Here is a 19229-nt window from a genome sequence, read left to right on the forward strand (position 1 = left end):
AGGAACTAATTAACACCTGTTTGCAGCTGGATTATTATATTCCTATAACTAATTGATTGTACGTGCCTGTTGTCAATCACTGATTTGACTTGTACCTTGGCAAATAAACTCCTCATTCCAAATGATGATTTGTGGGCTTCACTTAATGATGAAAGGCTGTAAGTATAAATGCTTTTGCTGTATCAGGCTGTCTTTCACTGCATTGTATAACTTGTAACCTAAATCCAGTTTGTCATAAGGCTGGTATCTTTTCCTTAGACCTAACATCTCTCTTAGTGGCAATTCCTTTTAGAACTTCACAACTCCTTGATTACCCCAGTACTAGTGCTATTTAGAGATGGAGTCAGATTTAAGGTCACTTCAGCCTTCTTGGGGGGGCTCGGGACCCCTCAATTCACAACATTGGTGACCCAGCGTTAGATTTAAACACGCCACCAGAATTTTTGTCAAAGTGGGGGTTACTTATAGCTCTTGACTAAAATTCTCTTGTTTTATCTTCCAATTGATTGTTGCCCTTACTAGCATAATTTTTGGCTGAATTTATAAACTGCTGTTTTATTTTTGCTTTCTAGTCTCTTTCTGAAACTGTTTCTGAGACTTTCAGAATTAAGATGTTATATTTGGCAATCTAATCTTTTGCCCGGTTTCGTTTAAACTCAGAGACAGATTTTTTATACTGCAAGAGACAGCCTGGTAGATCTTATCGTGTTCCACAATGTGGTTATGAAGTTTTAAAAGTTTGCTTCTTTTCCTTTAATAGAGGAGTTCTCGATACTAAATCTTATCTCTATTTCTCCTGCGTAGTCCTTTTTTTTGATACTTCCTGAGAACACTTTCTCTGTTGCTACAAGGTTTTTCTTACTGTGTCATTTTTTTTTTTTTCACTTCCCCTTTTCTCGCTTGGGCGGTTTCCTCCCCATATCTGTGTGATCATTTCTCTTTGAGACTTCAATGCTAGAATAGCAGTACTCACTTTTGAATTTAGATGTGTTGCCAAGCTGCAAAACTTTTTTCTTTCCTTATTTATCCTAAATAGTTTTCTTCTTTTACTACAGGTATAACTGCATGAATGAATTTATTTGTACTGTTTGCCCTTGCATTGCAGGCTTCCTTACTGTCAGCTGTTCCGTTCTAATGCTTTTGAGTTTCCTTCTCGTGGTTTGTTTAGTTTTGCTTTAAAATATTTCTCTCTTTTTTATCCTCTTTTATTTTACCACCTCTGAAGTAGGTTTCAGGGGCTTTTCTCTGGGATATGTTATACTTTTATTTTTTTTCTTATGTACCAGTGTTACGCTATAACCATTGGCTTTGATATCGATGCCTGGGGCTTACACCCATCCGAGGGTCGGAGACCCTTCGATGGATGACGGTATCTCAATTACTAGAGTTTGAGCAGAATTTCCATTCCATTTTCGGAGTGGCCTGCTTCCACTATTTTGGATTATTGCCCACACAGGAGTTATCTAATACAGATGCGCGCTGGGGATATACAGAGACGTCTAAAATCCTTAAGTTGCAATTTTGGACTAGTTGACGAGTGCCTTTCAATATTTTTGGACGGTTAGTTGCAATGTGGGACGCTTCCTAACCATAAATTTTTTTAGGACGATTAGTTGCAATGTGGGACGCTTCCTAGCCATAAATTTTTGAATGCTTTGTTGTAACCGGGACGCTTCCAAAGCTTTGGAGGCCCATTGGGGTGGTTAGTTGTAACCGGGACGCTTCCTAATCAGCGGAAACCCATTGGACCGCTGCTCTTCGACTCATGAGACCTTATTCGCGGGTTTTTTGGGTTCTTTTGGGAGTAGTGGCACTGCCCCTTTTTGGGGGCTCTATCATGGGTTGGAGCCCATGGCCAATAGTAACCGGGACGGTTCTTGGCAGGCAGTAGAAACAGGGCTTGTTCCTGTCTTTAGAAGCACACTCTGGGGAGTAGTATTTATTGAATTGGTAGAGTAGGATACATACGTTAGCTGACACTAGGTATTTATTCACTTATTCACCCACTCTTTGGGTACATCTCTGTTTACTGTTTTTGTCTCTCTCCCTTTTAATGTCACTAGCGGTCAAAGCGTGGAGCTTTCCGCCAATTGGTAATTTTTATTTTGGGTCCCTTTGTAGGAGCACATTAGCAGATGCGTGAGTATGATTGTGTTATGTCTCTGCATGCTTTACTATCAGGATAATCATTGCATGTTTTTGTAACCTGTTAGCACATTATCATTTCTAGGTCTCCCTGCTATCTCTGAAGCTGCGTTTTGGACCACTGACCTTGTACCAGGTTCCAGGTCAGGTCAATATATATATTATTACTTTAGATCATTGTTGTATAGCATGTTACAGGTCTGAAGCTTATTCGTAGACCACTTGCTCACTAGGTCCCATTATTATACATATTGGGTGATGTTGTTCACTACCCATTATATCATATCTTCCTCTCCGCACCCCAACACCAGATACTGGTGATCTGACATCTATTCAGATCTCTGGTAAGGACTTTCCGTCCGAAACAAACCTTTCTATTTTGCGGTTGACCTCCCTATGCCACCGAGAGTTCGGAAGGGCGTAGCAATCCTCCTCTCTCCCCTCCCCTCCATTTCCAGCAATTTGTCCTCTCCCTGGGCCCTGCCCTCCCATCCATGTCCATCCTTGTCCCTCTCTGCCCTTCCCTCCTCCATCCATAGCCAGCAATCCTCCTCTCTCCCCTCCCCTCCATTTCCAGCAAATTGTCCTCTCCCTGGGCCCCCATCCTTGTCTCTCTCTGCCCTTCCCTGCTGCATCCATAGCTAGCAATCCTCCTCTCTCCCCTCCCCTTCCAGCAATTTGTCCTCTCCCTGGGCCCTGCTGCTGCCCTCCCATCCATGCCTCTCTGCCCTCCCACCCATTCCTGTCTCTCTGCCCTCCCATCCATGCCTCTCTGCTCTTTCCTCCGCGCCCTGGGGCCTTTAAATCTTTTACTTCCGGTCGCAGCAGCGTCAGTGAAAGCGGAGCGCTGCCGACGTCTCCCTTCCCTTCGCGCTCTTGGTTCCCTCAGTGTCCGCCTTCTTCTGACGTCAGAAGAAGGCGGTACACTGAGGGAACCAATGAGTGCAAGGGAAGGGAGACGTCGGCAGCTGCTGCGACCGAGGTAAAAGATTTAAAGTCCTCGGCGGCGCGGGGCGAGGGTAAGCACCGCGGCGGCACCCCCCAGAGGTGGGCGCCCCCCCTGCGGCGCTTACCTCGCTTACCGCATCGGCACGGCCCTGCCCCCTATTGACTGACTTATTTAACTTAATAGGGAAAGGGGAATCCATGCCCACCTCCATGATGGAAGCATGGATTGCGGTATTGCCCAAACCGAATAAAGACCATACGGAGTGTGGGTCCTATCGCCCCATATCCGTTTTAAACGCAGATGTAAAAATATTAGCTAAAGTATTGGCTAACCGCCTGGCACCCTTGCTCCCAGCTATAATCCATCCTGACCAGGTGGGGTTTGTCCCATACAGAAAAGCCACCGACAATACCAGGCGAGCGGTTGACTTAATGTATCTAGCTGGTAGGATGCAGAGGCCTCTTTGTCTCCTTAGCTTGGATGCTGAAAAGGCCTTCGATAGGGTGCATTGGCCATTCATGTACAAAGTGATGGAGGTATTCGGGATTGGGCCGCAGTTCCGAGGGTGGATTCAAGCATTCTATAGCTCTCCTAAAGCATGTATTCGTGTAAATGGGGGCAACTTGGGAATGATCCCTTTACACCAAGGCACTAGACAGGGCTGCCCCTTGTCCCCCCTGCTGTTTGTCATGGTAATGGAGCCATTCGCAACTAGGCTCCGAACTAACCCGGATATCCGCAGACTTTCCATTGGTGGGAGAGAACATAAATTATCCCTCTTCGCCGACGACGTGTTGTTGTTTGTTACCCGTCCCCTGACCACATTCCCTGCGCTCCTACAGGAGATTCAGGAATTCTCAAATGTGTCGGGATTTAAAGTAAATATGTCCAAGTCTGAAGTTATGAATGTGAATCTCCTGGATGAGCTTGTGGCCTCGCTGAGGGCTTCATTCACCTTCCGGTGGGCCAACAAGAGCATCCACTACCTGGGGGTCAATCTGACACCACACCTTTCGGATCTCTTCACGGCGAATTATAAGGGCTTGGGGGGGACACTCAATGACGACATGGGTAGGTGGGGCGACCTTGACCTCTCTTGGGTTGGTCGAATTGCTGCAGTGAAAATGAATGTGCTGCCACGTCTGCTCTATTTATTTCAGGCCCTCCCAATTACAATGCCCCGTAAATTCTTAGCAAATCTGCAGGACAAAATCATGTGATTTATCTGGGCGGGGAAACGTCCGCGACTGGCACGCTCAGTCTTGTATCAGGACAGGAAGAGAGGGGGGTTGGGGGTACCCAATCTGGCATGGTACTACAGAGCGGTGCAGGCCCGTGCGGCAGTAGAATGGTTCCAGGACTACCCAGACCGGCAATGGGTGCAGTTGGAACAATATACTCTAGGAGCAAAGCCACTAGGGGCACTCATGTGGATTCCAAGTTCACTTAGGTCATTGGGAATGGGTCTGTGCCCTTCTATATATGTTACCCTCTCAAACTGGGATAGTATGTTTACACAAAAACGCGCCACACTTTCTCGTCTATCTCCCATAGCCCACAACCCACTGTTTTACCCTGGTATGCTAAAAGGTGCTTTCACAAGATGGTGCACGGGTGGTCTACAAACATGGGGTCAACTGTTCGAGGGGGAGAACTTATTGTCATACTCGGAGGCCCTTGAAAGATTTCCGATCCTAGGATCTGAGCGTTACGCTTATCTTCAGCTATCCTCCTTCCTCAAGACACGGGCAGTATGGGAAGTAGTATCTAGGGAAAAAACCACCCTAGAAACCATTTGCGAGGGTCCACCAAAGACTACTGGGCTGATATCACGTCTCTATCACGTTGTTAATAGACAGTCCCCGACTTACACACTTCATAGGCAGAATTGGCAGAGAGAATTGGGTGTGGAACTGGAGGAGGCAACTTGGGAGAGACTGGAGCGGGCTGTGGTGGGGGTGTCATCTCATGTGCCCTTTAAGGAGAACGTGGTGAAGGTGTTGTACCGATGGTACCTGACGCCCGAGCGTCTCCAGCGCATTTACCCCGCAATGACGGGGTTGTGTTGGAGGGGCTGCGGGGTAAAGGGAACAGCAGGACACATATGGTGGACATGTAGGAAGATTAGGGCTTACTGGAGGTCGATACGTAGCAGGTTGCAGAGGTGGACGGGCACCTCGATACTGTGGAGCCCTACCTTTTTCCTATTCCCTGCGGGCGCTGCGGGTCGCCCCCATGCCCAGCAAATATTCCTGAGGCAAGCGATAAGCGCCGCCAGAGTAGTAATTGCTGCCCATTGGAAACAGCCCTCAGTCCCACCGATAACACGGTGGTCCCAAAAACTGAAGCACATTTGCGAGATGGAAAGATTATTAGCAGAAAGATGTAATCAGCTGGGTAGATGGCACCAGATTTGGGACTCTTTTCTTTATCATGTATAACCAGATTGATGCCAGAGGTTCAGATGGTGCTCAAATGGTGGGGAGGGATGGATAGGGGAGGAGGGGGTGGTTTAAAGTTATGGGGGGGAAGGAGTTGGGAAAAATTACAATATTCATAAAGACTGAAGTACTGTGTTGGAGAACCTGACCCGTTTAATCAGTACTTTAGCCAATAAGCTCTATTCATTATAATGGTTATGGGATCATTATTTAGCTATGTATCAGTAGGTCGCTACATCACTAAAAGAATTGTATTACGTTTAATTGGTTTGTAATGCGATGTGGAAGATGTGTTCTGTATCAGGTTTTGTGCATTATTATTCAATAAAGACTTCATAAAAATTAAAAACTGGTTAAGTGGTAGGAGACAGAGGGTAGTGGAAAATGGAGCCTGCTCCAAGAAGGTAAAATTATGTATAATCATACCTGATAATTTTCTTTCCATTAATCATAGCTGATCAATCCATAGACTGGTGGGTTGTGTCCATCTACCAGCAGGTGGAGATAGAGAGCAAACTTTTGCCTCCCTATATGTGGTCATGTGCTGCCGGAAACTCCTCAGTATGTCGATATCAAAGCTCCATCCGCAGGACTCAGCACTTAGAGAATTACACCCACGAAGGGACACTCTGCCCAGCTCACCACCGCCGAAACGGGGGAGGGGAATTAACCCAGCTCATCCCCACACAAGTGGGGGAGGGGAATCCGTCCAGCTCATCCCCGCGGAGCGGGGGAGGGACACCACACCCGCCGATGCGGGGGGATCTGGCTTATCCTGCAACCGCAACCGCGGGAGGAGCTGACTGACCCTAACACCGCCGAAGCGGGAGGGGTACAAAGCTGCCCTACAGCCGCACGAAGCGGGAGGGAGTGCCGGCAGAATTTTAAGTCTTAATCCAGCCCCGTATAACGGAGGGGAGAGGAATGCAGCAGCTCACTGTAACACAAACTCGTCTTAACTCTTGAAGAATCCAAGTGAAAAAACTTGAACACGAAGTCTTTCTGAAGTAACTGAAGACTAAACTTGAACCTGAAATGCAACCAGAATAAAAACAGTACAGATATCTGGGAGGGGCTATGGATTGATCAGCTATGATTAATGGAAAGAAAATTATCAGGTATGATTATACATAATTTTACCTTCCATATCATCAAGCTGATCAATCCATAGACTGGTGGGATGTACCGAAGCAGTACTCACCCAGGGCGGGACATAGAAATCCCTGACCTCAACACTGAAGCTCCAAACCGGGCCTCCGCCCGTGCAGCCACAGTCAAACGGTAATGCTTGGAGAATGTATGAGCCGAAGCCCAAGTTGCCGCCTTGCATATCTCTTCCAAGGAGACGGATCCGGCCTCTGCCATCAAGGCCGCCTGAGCTCTCGTGGAGTGAGCCTTCAGCTGGATAGGCGGCACCTTCCCCGCGGCCACATAAGCCGCTGCAATGGCTTCCTTGACCCATCTTGCCACTGTAGGCTTAGCAGCCTGCAGACCCTTACGAGGACCTGCAAACAGGACAAACAGATGATCCGATTTCCGGAAATCATTGGTCACTTCCAAGTATCTGATGATGACTCGTCTCACATCCAGATATTTAAGAGCAGAGTACTCCTCTGGGTAGTCCTCCCTACGAAAGGAAGGGAGACAGAGCTGCTGATTCACATGGAAGCGAGAAACAATCTTGGGCAGGAAGGAAGGCACTGTGCGAATAGTCACTCCTGCCTCAGTGAACTGCAGAAAAGGCTCTCGACATGAGAGCGCCTGGAGCTCGGAAACTCTTCTGGCTGAAGTGATAGCCACCAAAAAGACTGCTTTCAACGTCAGGTCTTTCAGAGATGCCCTCGACAAGGGTTCAAAAGGCGGCTTCTGCAATGCTCTTAGTACCAGGTTGAGATTCCACGCAGGCACCACTGAGTGCAGAGGAGGGCGCAGGTGATTAACTCCCTTGAGAAAGCGCACCACATCTGGCTGCGAAGCCAGGGAAGCACCCTTCAGGCGGCCCCTGAAGCAAGCCAGAGCCGCTACCTGGACTTTAAGGGAACTGAGCGACAGGCCTTTCTCCAGACCTTCTTGCAGGAACGCCAACACTGAAGAAATTGGAGCAGTGAAGGGAGAAAGTGAGCCTGCTTCACACCACGCTGCAAAGATACGCCAAACCCTGGCGTAAGCAGTAGAAGTAGAGCGCTTCCTCGCTCTCAGCATAGTGGCGATGACCTTGTCTGAGAAGCCCTTCTTCCTCAGACGCTGCCGCTCAATAGCCAGGCCGTAAGACCAAAGGGGGAGGGATCCTCCATCATCACGGGACCCTGATGTAACAGGCCCTGCTCCACTGACAGCCGCAGAGGATCGTCGACTGAGAGCCTGATCAAGTCCGCATACCAGGGACGCCTGGGCCACTCCGGACCCACCAGGATTACCCTGCCGGGATGCTTTGCCACCCGGTCTAGCACCCTGCCCAACATGGGCCAGGGCGGGAACACATAGAGAAGCTCTTGTGTCGGCCACTGTTGGAGAAGAGCATCTACTCCCAGGGATCGAGGGTCCCGTCCTCTGCTGAAAAAGCGCGGCACTTGGCAATTGTCCGATGACGCCATCAGATCTAGGCTCGGCTGGCCCCAACGCTTCGTGATGTCCAAGAACGCCTGAGCAGATAGCTGCCACTCTCCGGGCTCCAAGGTATGGCGACTGAGAAAGTCCGCCTTGACATTCATGACTCCGGCAATGTGGGCCGCTGAAAGCTGCTCCAGGTTCACTTCCGCCCACTGGCAAAGATTCATAGCCTCCTTGGCTAGAGGGGCGCTCTTGGTACCTCCCTGGCGGTTGACATAGGCCACAGCCGTGGCATTGTCCGACAGGACCCGTACTGGCTTCAACACCAGTACCGGGATGAACTCCAAAAGCGCCAACCGAATGGCTCTGAGTTCCAGGAGGTTGATAGACCACTTTGCCTCTGCAGGAGACCAGAGCCCCTGCGCTGTCCTTCCCAAGCAGTGGGCTCCCCAGCCCGACAACGAGGCGTCCGTCGTGACGACAATCCACTCTGGGGTCACCAGAGGCATTCCCGCAGACAACTTGTCTGTCTGCATCCACCAGCTCAGCGCCTTGCGCACTGCTGGGTCCAAGGGAAGGCGCACAGCATAATCCTCCGACATCGGAGTCCAGCGCTGCAGCAAAAAGTGTTGAAGCGGTCTCATATGAGCCCTGGCCCAGGGCACAACTTCCATCGTGGCCGTCATAGAGCCCAACAGCTGCACATAGTCCCAAGCCCGAAGGGGAGAGGCTACTAGGAACTGGTCCACCTGAGCCTGAAGTTTGACAATCCGATTGTCTGGCAGGAACACTCTGCCCACTTGGGTGTCGAATCGAACTCCCAGGTACTCCAGGGACTGAGTCGGGCGCAGCTGGCTCTTCTCCCAGTTGATGATCCATCCCAGGGAGCTCAAAAGAGCAACTACCCGGTCCACAGCTTTGCCGCACTCTGCATAAGAGGGGGCTCGGATCAACCAGTCGTCCAGATAAGGATGGACTTGTACCCCTTCCTTTCGTAGGAAGGCCGTGATGACCACCATTACTTTGGAAAAGGTCCGCGGAGCAGTAGCCAACCCGAAAGGGAGGGCTCTGAACTGGAAGTGTCGTCCCAGGACTGCAAAACGCAGAAAGCGTTGATGAGGAGGCCAGATGGGAATATGCAGGTACGCTTCCTTGATGTCCAAGGATGCCAGGAACTCTCCTGCCTTCACTGCCGCTATAACAGAGCGGAGAGTCTCCATGCGAAAGTGCCGCACTTTCAAGGCCCGATTGACCCCTTTGAGGTCGAGGATAGGCCGGACAGAACCTCCTTTCTTTGGTACCACAAAGTAAATGGAGTAACGTCCCTTGCCAAGCTGACTTTCTGGCACCGGAACGACCGCGCCCAGGCGGATCAGATTGTCCAAGGTCTGCTGCACTGCCACAGCTTTGACCGGAGACTTGCAGGGAGAGAGTACAAACCCGTCTTTTAAGGGTCGGCAGAACTCTAGTTTGTAGCCGTCTCTGATGACTTCCAGCACCCACGCGTCTGAAGTTATTGTGGTCCACTCGCCCAGAAACGAGGACAGCCGTCCTCCAATCTGCACTGGGGCGTGGACCAAGACCCCGTCATTGGGTACGAGACCCTGGGGGAGGACCGGAGGGAGCACCTCCGGGACGGCGGTCTCTGCGAAAGGAATGCTGCTTGGGGGAGAAATTCCTCTTGAAGGAAGAGGGGGCAGAGCCCGACTTGCCCGGGCGGTACCGACGGGCTTCCTGCAACCGTCCTCTGGAGGTACCGGGACGAGTACTAGCCCGAGCCCTGACCTCTGGTAATTTCTTGCCCTTAGACGTGCCGAGATCGGTCACGATTTTGTCCAGCTCGACCCCAAAGAGCAGCTTGCCTTTAAAAGGCAACCTAGCCAGGCGGGATTTAGAGGCGTGGTCAGCAGACCAATGTTTCAGCCAAAGCCACCGCCGCGCAGAGATTGTCTGAGCCATGCCTTTCGCTGAGGCCCTCAAGACATCATACAGCAAGTCTGCCAAATAGGCTAAGCCCGATTCCAGGGCCGGCCAATCAGCCCTCAAGGAATGATCCGAGGGGGAAGCCCGCTGCACCATAGTCAGGCACGCCCTGGCCACATAGGAGCCGCAAACTGAGGCCTGCAAACTTAAAGCAGCCGCCTCAAAGGACGACCTTAAGGCCACCTCCAATCTTCTGTCTTGGGCGTCCTTTAGGGCCGTGCCACCTTCCACCGGCAACGCCGTTTTCTTAGTCACCGCAGTGATTAAAGAATCCACGGTAGGCCACAGATAGGCCTCACGTTCACTCACAGCCAAAGGATAGAGGCGGGACATAGCCCTAGCCACTTTACGGCTCGCTTCTGGGACATCCCATTGAGCCGAAATTAAGGTGTGCATGGCATCATGCACGTGGAAGGTTCTAGGCGGGCGCTTCGTCCCCAGCATAATGGCAGAGCCAACAGGGGCTGAGGGAGAGACGTCCTCCGGAGAGGAAATCTTCAAAGTGTCCATGGCCTGTAACAACAGGTTGGGCAAATCCTCTGAGCTAAAAAGCCGCGCTGCAGAGGGGTCATCCGCTCCATCCGAGCGGGGATCCGTCTCCTCCAAGGAATCCGCAAAGGACCGTTGGGAGACCTCAGACACGCTGCCCTCATCTACATCGGAGGAGACAAATTCCTCCAAGGCCTGGGAATCAACCCGAGGGCGTTTACCTCTGGGAACCTCAACCTCTTTACCAGACGAGGGAGCAGGGGCAGCGTTGTGCATGAGGAAGGCCTGATGCAGCAGCAAAACAAACTCGGGGGAGAAACCCCCCAGACTGTGCACTTCCGCAGTCTGGGCAACAGCCCTAGACGCACCCTCAACCGGCGCTCGCAATAGCGGGGGAGAGACATGCTGCGCATCCAAAATGGCGTCCGGCGCGAAACTCCGCGAAGGAGCCGCGCGGGAAGAACGGCTCTTAACTTTAGCCGCTTCTGTGCCGTCGCCCAAATTAAGGGCGTTCATGGCATTAATGTCTCCAACCTCAAGGGCGGCCCAAGAAGAAGCCGTCCGAGCCGCGTGGCCGGCCAAGATGGCGGAGGCGAGGAGCGGGGGATGGGCGTTTATGGCGGGAAAAACCGCCACGCCGGAGGAAGGACCGGGACATTCATCGGTCACGAAACTGTCACCCAACAAGGGCGAATCAGGCTTGAAGACCCCCGCATCCCCTCTAGAAGCGCTCAAGCGACCCGGGGAGCGACCCTTTGCGCCCTCGCCCTCCGACGCCATATGCCACGAGGAGAAGAATCGGGGAACCCCCTGCCTGCTATAAAAAGGTAAAAATTACCTGCTGTCCGCTCCGAGTTGTAACGACCTGGTGTCCCAGTGAGTAGCTGCAATAGACGCTTAAATAAACGTCGAAATAAACGCCTTTAAGGACGTTCAAAATTTTTTTTTTTTTTTTTTTTTTTTTTACGGAGCCAGCGGGAGGGGGGAGAAAAGGAGGGACCTGGCACCACCAGGTTTGCACTTGCTCAAAAGAGCCCTCAACCCCAGGCACTCAACAAAACCTAAAAATTAGGCTTGGAGGCCTAGCCAGAGCTGCTGCTGTGTGTGACCACCACCTGCTGAGATAGAGAACATACTGGGGAGTTTCCGGCAGCACATGACCACATATAGGGAGGCAAAAGTTTGCTCTCTATCTCCACCTGCTGGTAGATGGACACAACCCACCAGTCTATGGATTGATCAGCTTGATGATATGGAAAAGGGCTTTTATCAGTGGTGTACCTTAGGGTTTGGTCCTCGGGCCAGCTCTTTTTAACATCTTCATGAGTGATATTGAAGGAGGACTGGTAAGGGGTTCGTCTCTTTGCAGGTGATATCAACATCTGTAATAGGGTGGACACCCCGGAGGGTATGGATGGTATGAAGAAAGATCTAGTAAAGCTTGAAGAATGGTCCGTTAATTAGCAACTAAAATTTAATGCTAAGAAATGCAGGGTCAAGCACTTGAGGGTACAAGATTCCAAGGCAATGGTACAGTATAGGGATGAAGTGATTCTGTGTATGAAAGAAGAGTGGGACTTGGGGGTGATTGTATCTGATGACCTTAAGGTGGCCAAACAGGTAGAAAAGGCAACTGTCAAAGCCAGAAAGATGCTTGGGTGCATAAGGCAAGGGATGACTAGCAGGAAAAAAAGAGGAGATAGTGCCCTTGTTTAAGTCTCTGGTAAGGCCCCATTTAGAGTACTGCATGCAATTCTGGAGACCACACCTACAGAAAGATATAAACAGGAAGGAGTCAGTCCAAAGGGCAGCTACAAAATTAGTAAGCGGTCTGTGTCATAAAACATACTGGGCCAGGCTTAGGAACCTCAACGTGAATACACTGGAAGAGAGGTGAGAGAGAGGGGATATGATAGAGATGTTTAAATATCTCAGTGACGTCAATATACAGGAGGAGAGCCTTTTTCACATGAAGGATAACTTTGGAATGAGGGGGGCATATGAGGAAGTTAAGAGGAAATAGACTTAGGAGGAATCTAAAAAAATACTCCTTCACCAAAGGGGTGGTGGAAGCATGGAATGGCCTCCTTGTGAAGATCATGGAGACAAGGACTGTGTCAGAACTGAAGAAAGCATGGGACAGGTATGTGGGATCCTTTAGGAAAGGAAGAGTTAGTGGTTACTGAGGATAGGCAGACTGGATGGGCCATTGGCCCTTATCTGCAGTCATGTTCTATGTTTCTATCTGTAGAACATATTTGTTGCATATTCAGGCTGCATCAGATTTTTTTTTTTTTTTTACAGGCTACTTAATGGCATATTTTGAGTGTTTTTCATGAAAATATAAAAGAGCATGTCTTTTACTAAAATGCATTAAGTTTTTACACTTAATGCACAATAACAGCAAAAATCAGTGCACATTAGGTGCAAAAGCTACATGCTAATTGTTAGGGCATACCCAACATGTCCTCGAGAATTGATACAAGGACATGTGCATTGGCATACAAAAAACTTGGTTGTACTTAGCACCTCCTACTGAGGTGGTACTAAGTGAAGCCCACTAACTGCACAAATGGAAGTTAATGCACACACTGCATTATGCAGTCCATGCCCATTTCTTGCTCCCTAACATAATATGTAGTTAATTCACACATTAACATATGTAAACTGTCATGCTACTGCAGTAGCTGTTAGTGCACTTCTGTGTAACACACCCTAATTCACATATTAACAGCTTAATATACTTTAGTAAAAGGATCCCTTGATTCAGAGTTTCATATGGAACACTTACAGTGGTCCAAGTAGTTTGGATTAGAATTGGCTCAGCTTCTCAACACTTCTATCTGATTTTACACAGATCAGTAGGATCGGAGTGTCATAATAGAATCCGTCAGATTAGTGTATCCGCCTCCATTTTGGCTGAATGATACTTTTAGAGGCGGTACCGCAATCCTCATCGATCCAGTTTTTTTTTTTTTTTAAGTCTTCTACTCTTAATCCTTATTTTGGTATCAAAACAATTTTTTATATTTTCAGTTTCCTTTATAATATGCACTCACAAAAGGTTTAGCACGGTATTCAAGTTGGTACTTAGCTTTTAGGGTACATTCAACGATACATGATGGAGACCAGTTGTCGACGACATAGATCCATGTTTCACTTACGAGCTGTTTCAAGGTAGTGTGTAGTGCTTGGTTATGGTTGGGATAGTATAAATTGGCACCATCACGGACTTTACAGGATTCTCTGAGGAGCAGTTCTCCCGGATCTTACAGAGACCGGCACTGTTAGATGACAACACTGAGAGCGCCTCTCAACTGTTTGTGCAGCGCTGCGTATGCCTTGTAGCGCTATAGAAATGCTAAATAGTAGTAGTAGTAGTAGTAGTTCTTGACTGAACTATTGAATCATCATAAAAGACTGGTTAGAGCTGAGCTACACGGTAGCACACTAGGTACAGTATTTTTAAAAATCTATGATACCTAGAGGACTTCGTATGCTGAAGGAACCAAAATTATTTACATATGATAAGAAATTCACAGATAAATGGATTGCTATTCTCAATAGATGTAGTCAAGATTTAATGCTATTAATCGTTGAAAAAACAGATTCTACTGAGGAAGAAATTAAGATACAGATTAACGAAGTGGAATTACAACTGAAGGAGAAGAACACCTTAGACGAGTATAACAAACAACATGCAGAATTACTGCAGACAATTAATGAATTTAAAGAAACTACACGCCAGACAAAGATTAAGAAATATAAATGTGATTACCATCAGGATATGGTCTACTCCTGGAAACATACTAAAACCATTAGGGAGAGCAAACAAGAACAGGCATTCGAGGGATCATCTGGAGACTCAGATGGGAGTAGTGACGACGGAAGAAACCCCCCGAGTTCAAATTAATCGAGTAATCCAGCCGGTTACCCTTTAGAGAGAAGACGTCAGGGATACCGAAAAGGATGACACCGACAGCAAGGGGCCCGGGGCCCAACTACCAGATTGTATCAAGGAGTGAATCAATAGTAGTGAATATCGCTCAAACCACATTGACCAAATCCCAACATGACATACTGAATTTGGGTCTGTCGTTCATCCCAGCTGCTCCTTGTGACCCGTTAAAACCCGAATAGCGCTCTACCGCTTTAATAGATTGTTACAAATTTTTTAAAAATTTTCTGAGCATGCGTCCACTGTGGATATCTCCATTTGTAAACCTAAATCCACATGGTATCAACAAACTACGGACCCTGTGATCAATACCTTTTTGAAACTAGTTCTATATGACCTTAAAAAATTAGAAATGAATCACACTAAGAAGAAGATCTTATATAACTTATCAAAATTGGAAATGGAAGCATTACAACAGCTTAGTACACGGAGTGAGATCTGTATCCAATGCGCCGATAAAGGCAGGGCGATAGTGATTCAATCTACAACAGATTATCAGAGGTAAGCCTATATTCAATTAGAAGACCAAAAATTCTATCAACAGCTACAGCATGACCCGACTGAAGAAATCGCTGAAGAGATTTATACTATTGTTGAACCAGCACTACGTCAAGGGATGCGGACCCAAAAAGAGGCTGACTTCTTGCAAGTTAAATATCCCTCCATGCCATACATGTACTTCCTGCCAAAAATACATAAGGATCTGACTCATCCACCGGGCAGGCCAATAGTTTCTACAGTACGGTCTATATTAGAACCACTATCAAGATTTGTTGACCGGTTTCTTCAAAGTGCAGTGCAGAGGATCACATCGTTCGTACAAGATTCCTACCATATGCTGAAGTTACTTAGTGAGACATCCCAAACGAAGCATGGTTTGTCACACTTGAAGTTGCTTCCCTATACACGACCATCCCCCAAGACTCCGCCTTGAATATTATTGAGGCTATCCTGAACGATAGGAGCCCTACCCCTCGTATCTCTACCTCTTTTCTGATGGATTTAGCGAAATTGGTAATCACGTCTAATTATTTCTGGTACGATAGAAAATACTTTAAACAAATTCATGGTGTAGCAATGGGTGCGACCTTAGCCCCATCAGTAGCTACACTCTAAACGGATTTATTTGAAACATCATATGTATATCCATCTAAATTTTTTTCTATCATCCATACTAATTTGGAAAAGATATCAGCAATACATTAATTTTCTGGATATCCATATAGAAAAACAAGAAGGAGCGATTACCACATCCCTGTATTTTACGCAAACAGACCGTAATAATTACTTACACTACAACAGTTTTCATCTGTATCATCTGAAAAGCAATCTGCCGGTAGGGCAATTCCTGCGGCTAAGAAGACTCTGTTCCTCCCTGGAGGACTTTAAATACCAAGTTAAAAGTCTTACTGGTAAATTTTTGGAACGTGACTACCCTCCTAAGACTATTCGTAAAGCCTATCTGAGAGCACAATACTCTCAGCGTGAACTACTTGTGAATTATAGGAATCGTGAAGAACAAAACCGATTGGTTTCTGTGTTACCATATTCTTCGCTGGCTAAGTTTATCGTACAAATCATCATGTCTCACTGGCACATCTTACAGATGGATGCTGCGTTTACAGAAAATCCTCTTATAGCTTTTACATGTGCCAAGAATATAGGGGAGATACTGTCCTGGAAAATGCATTACTGTACTGCGGTACAAGAGGCACCATCTCATACTATATGCAGACACTGCCAATGGTGTCAGACTTCAATAACTGGATCAATATGGATTGATCCTCAGTTACATCATAAAATCAAAACATTTAATGACTCAGACTGCACTACTAAAATGGCTGTATATATTATCCAATGCCCTTGCAAGAAGATATATGTAGGGAGAAGTATGAGAGCAATAAAAGTGTGTCTTACCAAACATAAGTCTAGGATCCTCACTAATAAAGTAGAAGCCCCGCTAGTACAACACTGGGTGGAATGTCAGCATCAAATAATGGACTTACAATGGCGGATAATAGATCAAGTAAAAGAAGGGTGGGTGGGAGGGAGGCGACCTGGAGAAAATACTGAACTTCAGAGAGCAATTTTGGATTTTCACCTTAAATACTGTAGAACCACATGGGCTTAATCGTGAAATTGAGTGGCCAACACTTATTTGAGACTGTCTAAAATAATGTAGCCAAATATTTTGTCTATCGAATATTCTGTTTACTGGATATCAGCTGTTCAGCCCTGGAGCTTTGATTGGTGCTTTTTGTCTAGTGACGATTTGACCTGGCTATAAAGCCTGCCTTGAAAAGGTTGGTGGCCATCTTAGAGGCCGCCAGTTAGAAGCATTCTTGGTTAGTAACGGTCAAGATGTGAATCGGTGCATAATAGCCCTGTCAAAAGTTAAGGATTAATCATATGAATTTTTTTTATAGGAGACTCCCTTGAAACAGCTCGTAAGCGAAACATGGATCTATGTCGGTGACAACTGGTCTCCATCATGTATAGTTGAATGTAGCCTAAAAGCTAATTACCAACTTGAATACTATGCTAAACGTTTTGTAAGTGCATATTATAAAGAAAACTGAAAATATGAAAAATCGTTTTGATACCAAAATAAGGATTAACAGTAGAAGACTTTTAAAAAACTGGATCGATGAGGACTGCGGTACCGTCTCTAAAAGTATGCTTGGCTCATTGAATCAGTCAGCCAAAATGGAGGCAGATAAGCTAATCTGATGAATCCTATTATGACTCCCCAATCCTACTGAACTGTGTGATATAAGATAGAAGTGCTGAGAAGCTGAGCATATTGAGAACTAATTGATAGTGAGCTCCCTTCAATTCTTTAAACTTGTGTGTAGTGCCTGGTTATTGTTGGATTAGAATTGAGCATCTTTCTTATTAAGCCTTTATCATGCACACTGAGTGAGTGCTAACAGGATTTATGTATTAAGATTTCAGCATTACTTGGAAAGGTGATAAAATTGATTTTATGTGTATATACACATACATACAACTACATGCATTCACTTGCTAGCGTTTAGCTATCCATATCTAAACACATGTATCCCATTTAACATTCCATTAGTACAGCCCTTTTGCACAGTAACTTGGATATCAAATATTAAATCACATTATATAAACCATTTTAAATGCTCCATTACTTACTGAATTAATGCATGAAATCGCTCAAAGCCAAGCTCCTCTGCAGCCAAGGCAGCTACACATAAAAGACACTTTTCAGCACTACACACAGCAATAATACACAAAAACCACAGAGCAAGCTAAAATGTTAAGCTTTAATATTAGATAGATAGATAGATAGATAGATAGATAGATAGATAGATAGATAGATAGATAGATAGATAGATAGATAGATAGATAGATAGATAGATAGATAGATAAAGTGTGCATATCTTACTGTCACATATCATGCAGAACCTCTCATTTTTCAATTGTTCAAACTGGCCAGATTACAAACCTACAGCAAATAATTCATGGTGAACGCTGTTATTATGCACATGCCTGGCTTTTAATACAGTGATGTTGCTTAGGGAAAAATATTCTTAATAGCAAAGCCACATAAACAAAACTTAGTCATCAGCATTAGTGGTCAGCAACATAACTGCAAAATGAATGTTTCATTAAATGTTTAATGACTTTTTTACAGTTGTCTGCAAAGATCATAAATGTCTGTAAAATAAAGTCACAAAGCAGAAGCAGTGAGCAAATCTATACAAGTGAAAAGCAAGCACACAAGAGCAGCATATATTTTAAGGTCAATCTCAGTATTAGAAAATAATACTCCTCATTTTGAACTGAAAGACCCTTATCCATACTTAAAGCTACTGGAAGGGAGGTTTGGTGAAGGAAAGAAGATAATGATAGCTTTACATGCACCCCAGAAGGTCAAATCTGAGGAGGAAAAGTGAAGAGACTTTTGATGACTTATAGAATTGATGAGGACAACAAATCTGCTTGTCAACAAATTACACATAAATTACAGATTATATAGGACAATTCTGGTCAACGAATCCCAACACAACTTCCAGGGCAGGTAGGGTAATGAACTACATACAAATCCTGAATTGTCCATCTGACTGACTGCTTTTTGATTTGCCTGCTCAAACTGCACACCTTTTTGGTTTGGCATACCTGAAAAACTGAAGATATAAAACTAGGCAAGGATGTTATTTGTCACTTTTACTGTTTGCCTTTGCTATATAGCCACTGGCACAATGTATTCGAGCAAATAGAAATATTAAGGGGTATTAAATGGGCACCCAGCATCATAAAATTGCTCTTTTTGCAGATGACATATTATATGTTGGAAAACCAATATTAACCCTACCAATTATAACATAGGAATTTGCACGTGTTTGGTAACGTAGCAAGATTTAAAGTCAATTTTGATAAATAAGAGATGCTGGGCATTACCACTGATTCTATGAAGGAATTAATATTACACCCACCAACATTTATCTTTTTAAATGGGCTGACAAGGGAATAAGATACTTAGGGGTGCAGATTACAAGGAAATTAGCCAAGTTATATCATCAGAATTATGTTAAGATCTCTCAGCAAATTCAGGCAGACCTGGTCAGATGGAAAGAATCATGGCTGTCTTGGTGGGGGATGCATAGTAGCTATTAAAATGAAAATTCTAACCCAGTTATCATTTTTATTTCAAATTTGCCATTGGAAATACCACGAGGAGTGT

At 46.2% G+C, this 19229-nt stretch overlaps 1 protein-coding gene across 1 annotated transcript in view; it reads right to left on the reverse strand.

Moving 5' to 3' along the window:
* MINDY3 (MINDY lysine 48 deubiquitinase 3) overlaps positions 1-19229 on the reverse strand; it is a 468791-nt gene that overhangs the window by 352422 nt on the left and 97140 nt on the right. The window contains exon 5 of the mRNA XM_030199997.1: positions 17678-17729. Coding sequence (XP_030055857.1) covers positions 17678-17729 — 52 coding nt within the window. The remainder of the gene's footprint in view (positions 1-17677; positions 17730-19229) is intronic.

The sequence above is a fragment of the Microcaecilia unicolor genome, chromosome 1, assembly GCF_901765095.1.
Source record: "Microcaecilia unicolor chromosome 1, aMicUni1.1, whole genome shotgun sequence".
NCBI classification, from domain to species: Eukaryota; Metazoa; Chordata; class Amphibia; order Gymnophiona; family Siphonopidae; genus Microcaecilia; species Microcaecilia unicolor.